At 47.2% G+C, this 8,930-nt stretch overlaps 1 protein-coding gene across 1 annotated transcript; it reads left to right on the top strand.

Annotated features, from left to right (window-relative positions):
* The first annotated feature begins 933 nt into the window (after positions 1-933).
* On the top strand, positions 934-7,352 carry LOC148115193 (uncharacterized). The gene is made up of 12 exons (XM_087885132.1): positions 934-957; positions 1,052-1,156; positions 1,270-1,425; positions 1,576-1,649; positions 1,781-1,844; positions 1,945-2,000; positions 2,213-2,276; positions 2,377-2,439; positions 2,599-2,733; positions 2,911-3,006; positions 3,312-3,380; positions 3,706-7,352. Exons 1-10 carry the CDS (start codon positions 934-936, stop codon positions 2,998-3,000), a joined length of 831 nt encoding a protein of 276 aa, XP_087741258.1. The 3' UTR covers positions 3,001-3,006; positions 3,312-3,380; positions 3,706-7,352.
* The last annotated feature ends 1,578 nt before the right edge of the window (positions 7,353-8,930 follow it).

Raw genomic sequence — 8,930 nt, 5'->3', positions numbered from 1 at the left:
CATTTATGATGGACATGCCAGGCAGCAAAGAAATTTTGGTCTAACATCAAAAAATGGTTGGAACAAATAACAGAAACACAGATAGATAAAGAACCAGAAAAGTTTTCCCTTGGAATTTTTAATAAATCATACCCTAAAGATATTAAAAATCTCACAATTCACATACTAACAGCTGCAAGAATAATATATGCAAAAAACTGGAAACAAGAAAAAACGCCAAACGAAACAGATTTAATAGAAAAAATTCTAAATGCGCTGAAATGGACAGGTTAACCAAAGAAATACAAGAAAGAGAAGAATCAGACTACTACAAAATATGGACTAAATGGTATAATTGGTTAAAAATTAGAAATAAACAAAAAATCTAGAGGGGAAATATTACCGGTATAGAAAACGTCATTAGACTAAGGAGAGGGGAAGAAATATATAACAAGCAGAATGTCACTTGGAAACAATGCTTAAGAAGGAAACATAATTTCTTTTTGTTTATATGTTGTATAAATGTTTGTTGTGTTTATATCATGTTATTTTTTTTAATATTTATACTCTAATAAAAATTTAATTAAAAAAAAAAAAAGATTGGGCAATCATTTATCTGAGATGGCCAAGTCCCTTGAGTAGGGACTTGGACTAAAAGTCGCTTCCTCCCTAGGAGGCCATGATTCCCTCTGTGCTTTGTGCCACAATGATGGGGCTTCTCTGTTGTTGGTGAACAGACAACTTCCCACAGGAAACCCAGAGGCCAAAGGCTACCGAGGGAGTCAGCCACCGGCCACTCCTAGATCCAGCTGAGCTGCCATCCTTGGGTAGGTATAAAAAATGGCTATTGTTTACCTGGTTGCCGAGGGAACGAGTTGCCCTGAAAAACCAGTAGCCACTGCACAGCTGCTCATTCTCCCTTCGTGCAGTGATAGGACGAGCACCTAGTTGGTCATGGCTGTGAGAAGGCTTTTCAGGGTAAGTGTGGCCATCTCAGCTGCCAAGAAACTGGCAGCGGGGGAGCAAATCAACTCTTCTGACTGACATGTGTCTATTTCTCTTCTCTTAACAGAACATCTGGAAAAGGTGTTCGCACCTTTTCTGTTGCCTGAAGAGCAACATTGAAGACCTTCCTGTGCCTCCTGACAGGTACCACCCTCTTCTCCTTAAACCCTGGGTATGGTGGGGCAACCTTGATGGCCTGCAGAGTCTGTAAGAGGCTCTCCCCAAAATGGCTTCCTGTCTAGAAGGGGCTTCAGGGGCCAAAAGATGGGCAGGCTGACTGGCTAGGTTGAGAAAGGAGACGGTCAGCTAGATGAATGTTCTTTGACATGGCACCTTCTTCTTCTTTTGGTCAGCACCGAAGAGGCACAGGAACCGGATGACCAGCAGGGAGAATGGGAGACACATCATGTGTCTGATGGAGACGTCTCTTCCTTGCCTGGGGTAAGGATGCTTCTGCAACATGGGCAGTGGGGGTTCATACTTCAAAACTGGGTGGGGGAAGGGAAGAACTTGGGGGGAACCTGGCCAGCCTAGGAAACTGAAGAAGATCCCCTTGTTTCATACCTTCAATGAAACCATTGTTACTTGCAGGTTGTGATGGGTGGTCCTGCTACCGCCCGGAGTCCCAGGAAGGAAGATGTCCGGCCAGCTCTCATTTCCAGGAGGTTAGTGTTCTCAGCTGAGGGATTCTGGGGAGAAGGGCTAGAAGAAAGGTTTGCAGAGGGGAGGCATCTCTACCCTCTGCCTGCACTTTTACTAAAAGAAGAAGGACTCAAGCCCTTCGTTCTCTCCCCAGAAATGAGAGGATGCCGAAGTGGACACCGCGGCTGACTACAATTTGGGAGACCTGCACTGAGTCGGTAAGGCCAGAGTACCTCCTCCCTATGGTAATGGCAGATGCTCTGTCTCTGTGCATCTGTTAACATGCCAATAGACGTAATGTTTGCATTCTTATTTCAGGATCCATCGGACGTGGAGGAGGGAGGTGCAGGAGGAGACAGTGCCTGTCTTTCAGGGTAGGTAACACTTTGGAGGGTGAACCTTTAGCAGAAGGGAGGCATCTTTGCCTCTGCTTCTGCTAAAGGAAGAAGGACTCAGGGCAATTTCACCGGCAGGCCAAGCCCCTTGGCAGGCCACCTGCAAGGGTTCTTACAGCTCCCACATGACCACTCTTGCAAAAGGGCCATGGCTACTTTTGATCTTTGGCCCCTTTGTTTTCTCCCCCCAGAGAGGAAAGGCAAGAGCACTGGAGGCCGCGGCTGTCCACCAGTTTGGAGACCTGCACTGAGTTGGTAAGGCCTGGACACATCCTGCCCACGTGAAAAGAAGAAGCCCTGTCTCTGTGGATTTCTTGATATGCCAACAGACGGCATCTTTGGCTTTTTATTTCAGGAACCACAAGACCAACCAGTGCAGGGGGAGATCTCTCCTGACCTGGAGAAAACATCTTCAGAGGTAAGAAAGTTTTGGCTATGGGAAGTGGGAGAAATTGGGCTATACATCCTTCTAAGCTTAAGGCTTGGAAAGGCTCTCTTGCTGTTGGCCCATAGGGCCATAGGAATCTTATTGGGACACAGAAAGTTGAGGATTTAGCAACCCTGGTATCATTTGCAGGATTCGCTGACAGTCCTGGCGGGCTCCAGGACCAGCAGCCTCTGGGATTTGGACCTCGACTCCCTTGCTGACCTTCTGGAGGAGGAATCTGAGGATAGCTGGGACCAGGATGCGGAGGCTTCTTCCAGTCCATGGGTAAGAAAGACAAAGGCTTTTTGGTTGGGGTGGTCTGGTGGGATCGGTCCCTTTGCCACAAAGTAGCAGGGACTGGTGTCCTAAATGGGAAATGTAATCCCCATTCAATAGGCCCTCTTTTAGGAATCCTGATTTTTTTTTCTCTGATGGCTAAAGAGGAATGACTGTCGTTCACAGGATTCTCCAGAGGAGGGGGAAGACACCCTGGAGGATCTCAGCAGCCTGGAAGAGGACATCCTGGACTCCCTGGACCGCCTTCTTCAATGAGAAGAGGTATCTATTTTACCTTCCTCACGGGTCAATGCCTTGCCTTGCGAAGCTCAATGAAGCAATGAGCTATGCTGTGCCGGGCCATTTAGGTCAGACAGGTCATAGTCGAGGGTGCTGACACAACATGGTCCACTGGAGAAGGAAATGGCAACCCTCTCCAGTATCCTTAGTAAGAAAACCCCAGGAAAAGTATCAAAGGGCTACCATGCTAGAAGATGAGCCCCTCAGATCGGAAGAGCGGAGGGCAATTACAAGTAGCTCCAAAAGAGCAAAGTGGTCCTAATAATAGCCTTTGATTCCTCCCCCAGATGCTTCCTCAGATTCGTCTCCAGAGGTCAGCTTGGAGGAGGAGGAACCAGCCCCAGCCACCTCAGGAGGTGAGTTGGTCAATGGCTCTGAGTAGCCTGCTGAGAATGATTTGGCTGAAACAACAGCTGCAGCAGGGCAGCCCTGAGATTTCAGGTGGGGAAAGCACCCAGCTGGTTAGTGAAGAGGAGGAGGAACTGCCTTCTGCACCTGAACCAGGAACACTTAGGGCAGAGAAAAGGCAGGAGCAGCAAATTCTTGATGGGCTGCACCCGAAGCTGGCTACTTAGCGCAGCAGACAGACAGCGGTGATGCTGGGAACGTGTTCATGAGCAGGGGGTTGGACAAGAAGACCTTCAAGGTCCCTTCCAACTCTGTTATTCTGTCTGCCTCTAGGACGGCTTCAGCAACAGATGGTATTGTTGTGGTCCGTCACCAACCTGCGGAGCTGGCAGCCGAGTCGGACAGTGAGGAGGCGGAGGAAGAACACGGGCCAGTCCTGGAGGCTGGGGAAGGCCCGGATGAGGGCTCTGCGTCGGAGGCAGAGATGGGGCGAGGACCATCTGGGAGTGATGTGCAGACTCTGGCCGGGTGCTTCTGTCTGGGCCTATTACGGCCACCACTCAACCCTTGCACATGACCATCGGGTCTCATGAGGACCCTATTCAGTTTTATTTTACCTCCGGCCTGCATTTTCTCGTGGTTTTGGGCTTGGCTTGGCTCAGGAAACCAGACCCGCAGATCTATTGTTCCCAGAACTTCATCTCTTTTCCGAGCCTGCAATGTGTGGACCACACCCACCACGACTGCCCCATTGATTTGATTCTGGATGCTCCACTCCCATTGGGGCGTTTGTATTCGATGTCGGACCCTGAGTTGGTTGTGTTACGGGACTTTGTGGACAAAAATCTTGCTCAGGATTTTATCTGGCCCTCGTCGCCATTGTCTGCCCTGGTCCTGTTCGTGAAAAAGAAGACTGGAGACTTGTGGCTTTGTTGTAACTCCCGCAAGCTAAACGCCATCATAGCACGCACCCAGTATCCTCTGCCCCTTATTCCTGAACTCTTGGAACTACTTCTGGAGGCTACTGTCTTCACTAAATTGGACTTGCGAGGAACTTATAATCTTCTTTGGATCCGTCCCAAGGATGAATGGAAGACGGCGTTTGGCACTCCTTAAGGACATTTTGAGTATACTGTACGGTCATGCCGTTTGGGCTGACCAATGCTCCTGCCATCTTCCAACATTTCATGAATGACATTTTTAGGGACTTCATGGACAAGTTTGTCGTAATTTATTTAGACAACATTCTCATCTATTCTCCTTCCCAGGAGACCCACCAACAGCACCTCCGCCTGCTCCTGCAACATCTTCGGGAGCATCATCTGTATGCTAAACTGGAGAAATGCCAGTTTTTCCAGTCCACCATTGAGCTCCTGGGGCATTGAATCTCTCCCGAGGGCATTGCCATGGAGCCGAGCAAGGTGGAGTCTTTGCGTAGTTGGCAACCTCCTTGGTGACTGAAGGACCACTGTCTAGTGCCTCCTTGGGTTCGCCAACTACTATCGGACCTTTATCCCAAGCTTTGCTGCCAGGATCATGCCTCTCACTCGGCTTCTGCCGAAAAAGTCCCGTTTCGGTAGGGTACCCCCGAGCAACAGGCATTCCAGGCCTTGAAACAGGCCTTCATGAAGGAGCCTATCTTGAAGCATCTTGACCCCCACCATTTGTTTGTGGTAGAAGCAGATGCATCGGGTGTTGCTGTTGCTGCGGTGTTGCTACAGGCTCGCGCATCTGGCGGTACCCTCTTCCCTTGTGCATAGTTACTACAGACCGCCCAGAAACTGAACCAATGGTAGATTCAGTGGTCCTTCTTCTTTGCAAGGTTCAATTTCAGCATTACGTACATCCTTAGTGGTCGCAACCAAAGGGCGGATGCGCTCTCGCGGAAACCGGAGTATTCCCACATCGAAGACCCGCTTCTGCTCCAGACAGTGTTGCCTGTAGAGTCTTTCTCCATGGTTAAGGAACCAGTTGATTTACGGGCTCAGATACAGGAAGCTCAGCGGCATGATGCTTACGTGGAGCAACGGAAGAAAGAGGTAGGGCCCGCCTCTCCATGGACGTTTCATGAGGAACTCTTGCGGTACCGAGACAGGCTCTAGCTGCTGGTGGGGCCGCTCTGGGGACTTATCTTGCCGCAGTGCCATGATAATCCTGCGGCGGGGCACTTTGGCCTCTTTAAGACACTGAATCTAGTTTCTTGCACTTTTGGTGGCCCCGATTGAGACACGATGTCCAGGCTTATGTCACGTCTTGTGTTCACTGCCGACAGGCCAGGTCGGCAATGGGAGCCCCTTCAGGCCTGTTCCAGCCATTGCCACAGTGCCACATGACAGAAATGAACCACCCGAGTATGAGGTCGCCAGCATTCGGGACTCCTGGTGGGTAAAAGGACGGTTCAAGTATCTAATTGAGTGGAAGGGATATGGACTGGAGGACTTTACTTGGGAGAATGCGACGTCTGTGCATGCACCTATCTTGGTGAAAGCAGTCCATGACCTCTTCCAGTCACAGCTGCATCTGGATCGTCAGACCTGGGGGAATGGCCCTGCGGTGAGCGATAGTGTTGTGGTCCGCCAGCAGCCTGCGGAACTGGCAGCGGAGTTGGACAGTGAGGAGGCTGAGGAAGAACATGGGCCAGTCCTGGAGGCTGGGGAAGGCCCAGATGAGGGCTCTGCGTCAGAGGCAGAGCTGGGGCCATGGCCATCTGGGAGTGATGTGCGGACTCCGGAGCCTCCAGAGCAGTGGTTCTCAACCTTCCTAATGCCGTGACCCTTTCATACAGTTCCTCATGTTGTGGTGACCCCCAACCAGGGGTGGGTTCTAAAATTTTTTACTACCAGTTCTGTGGGTATGGCTTATTTTGTGGGCATGGCTTGGAGGTCATGTGACTGGGTGGGCGTGGCTAGCTGGTCATGTGACCGGGTGGCCATTGCTATGTGTATAGGGACTACTCAGAGGGCTGAAAAAAGTCATTTCTGACAGGTCCTTGCACTTTGGACTGGTCCTCACACTTATGACCATCCTCACATTTATGCCCATGCAGCATTCTTAACAACCATGTCACTCATTTCACAACTGCTTCTCTTCACCATGGTGACAAAAAGTGTAAAATATGAGGATAGTCGTAAATTCGAGGACTGGTCAAAATTGCGAGGACCAGTCAAAAATAACTTTTTCAGCCCTCTGAGTAGTCCATGTGCACAAAAGGACTACCCAGAGGTCTGAAAAAAGTGATTTCTGACAGGTCCTCGCACTTTTGACCGGACTTCGCACTTATGACTGGTCATCATTTATGCCCATTGTAGCATTCTTAACAACCATGTCACACATTTCACAACTGCTTCTCTTCACCATGGTGACAAGATAGGGCAAAAACATAAAATGTGAGGACAGTCGTAAGTTCGAAAACTGGTCAAAAGTGTGAGGACCAGTCAAAAATAACTTTTTCAGACCTCTGACTAGTCCATGTGCACAAAAGGACTACCCAGAGGTCTGAAAAAAGTGATTTCTGACAGGTCCTCGCACTTTTGACCGGACTTCGCACTTATGACTCATCATCATTTATGCCCATTGTAGCATTCTTAACAACCATGTCACTCATTTCACAACTGCTTCTCTTCACCATGGTGACAAGATAGGGCAAAAATGTAAAATGTGAGGACAGGCGTAAGTTCGAGGACTGGTCAAAAGTGCGAGGACCAGTCAAAAATAACTTTTTCAGCCCTCTGAATAGTCCATATGCATAAAAGGATACAGCAATAGAGAGGAATGAAGGAAGGGAAGGGAAATTAGAGTAGGAGTGAGGGTAAGAGAGGGAGGAAGAGAGGAGGGGAAGGAGAAAGGAAGAGGAAGTAGGGAGGAGAAGAAGGGGGGAAGAGAAAGTAAAAAGGAAAGAAAAGAGAGAGGTGGTAGGTTTGAGGAGAAAGATTGCTGTACAATAAAAAAGATGAAAGGGAAGAAAACCAACCCCAAACAAATATAAAGATATTAAGATAAAGAATGAATTGTTAAACTTTAAAGAATAAAAGAGAACAAATATGAATAAATAGCAATAATTAGAAACACACATACAAACATACAATGTATTTTCTTTGAACAGAGTATTTGGCCGGTGTTTAGTGTTTAGTCATTTCAATTAAATTTACAATTTCTCTATTTCCTTTTTGCCATATTTATTCCTCATCTATTTTTTTAAAAAACCAATATTACCCTTCATCCTCATCTCTAATCTTAACCAAATTCAGTTTTTCCCTTCTATTCTATATTATACCCCTTCGCATTGTCATCTATTTTTATATCCATCCTCACATTGGTTAATTATGTAATTATGTAATACAGTTGTTTAATACAAATTCAACATTTTAATATAAATCAATTAGTTATATAACTATCTTTTTTGTATATTAATCAATATGAACATGTATATTCCAATTATTTCCATGCAATCCAATTTCTTACAAATCAATTAATTATATTTACCAATAATAATAAACCCAATAATTTCCCCCATATATTCCTCCAAACCACAACTTAACCATTTCTGCTTTCAACACAATATGCAATTAATAGTATCTCAATTATTACAATTCCCTAGTTAAATAGAGCTTTTTTTCTTTTGTGTTTTAAAATCTTGAACCTCCTCTTTTGCCCTAAATTTCCCATTGTTTGCAGTTTTGCACCTACCTTTTTTGGTGAGGAAAAAGAAAAAGAAATCTCTCTCTGCCTCATTTTTTCACGTTGCAGCAAAGACCCTGCTTTAATTTCAGTTTCGCCTTTTCAGCATAGCTAGGGGAAAAATAATATGCTCCAGCAATTTACCTCTTTGCAGCTAGCTAGCAACAGAGCCCTCCGCAAAACAGCTGAGAGCAAATCAGCTGAGAGTCGGGAGGCTGATCAAATCAACTTATGGTAATTAACCTATGCTGAAGCTGAAAGGGGCTGTTTTTTCTATTTTTGCAGGCACCGGTCTACTCATTTGTTTTCTTTTAACACTGATCAGCTGTAGGGAGGCCCTTTGAAGCCCCGCGGCAAGAATTTAAACAGTTTTATTTCCCTCTAGCCATTAGCTGGGAATCAGGAGGCAGCAATAGATTGGGAGTGGGCGGGGTAAGCGACCGGCGATCCAACAGAGGCAGAGGGTGAGGGTGAGTGAAGGCATGGGGGGGCCAAGAGAGGGCTTTGGTGACCCCTGTGAAATGGCCGTTCGACCCCCAAAGGGGTCACGAACCCCAGGTTGAGAACCGCTGCTCCAGAGGCTGACAGCAGAGAGGCAGAGGAACAAGAAAAGCCGTTCCTAGTGCATGCATGAGAAGAGCTGCAAGAAGGCACGAGCAGCTAAAGCAAAAAGGATGACTCGGGAGTAGGGCCAAGAGATGATTGGTCTCTCCCATAAGTCTTAAAAGACCAGCAACGGCTCTTAGGCTCTTTGTCAAAAAACAACGTTGATAGATTTGTTTCTTGTCTTGCTGCATATATTTCTTGTCGCCATCTTCTGCTTCTGAACTTTTGCCAAGAAAAGCCTTTGGCACGTTGCCTAATAAGACCAAGGTTGGTGA

The sequence above is a fragment of the Pantherophis guttatus genome, chromosome 2, assembly GCF_059756535.1.
Source record: "Pantherophis guttatus breed Tessera chromosome 2, ASM5975653v1, whole genome shotgun sequence".
Taxonomy (NCBI): Eukaryota; Metazoa; Chordata; class Lepidosauria; order Squamata; family Colubridae; genus Pantherophis; species Pantherophis guttatus.
The sequence above is the reverse complement of the archived record's forward strand: the minus strand, read 5'-3'. Positions and strand labels throughout refer to the sequence as shown.

Bases quoted from the DNA above. Each gene is read 5' to 3' on its own strand.
- LOC148115193 (XM_087885132.1), top strand. From the start codon at position 934: ATGGCTGTGAGAAGGCTTTTCAGG. The intron at 1,426-1,575 runs GTAAGGATGCTT...TGTTACTTGCAG, and splicing joins ACGTCTCTTCCTTGCCTGGG to GTTGTGATGGGTGGTCCTGC. The intron at 2,440-2,598 runs GTAAGAAAGTTT...TATCATTTGCAG, and splicing joins TGGAGAAAACATCTTCAGAG to GATTCGCTGACAGTCCTGGC.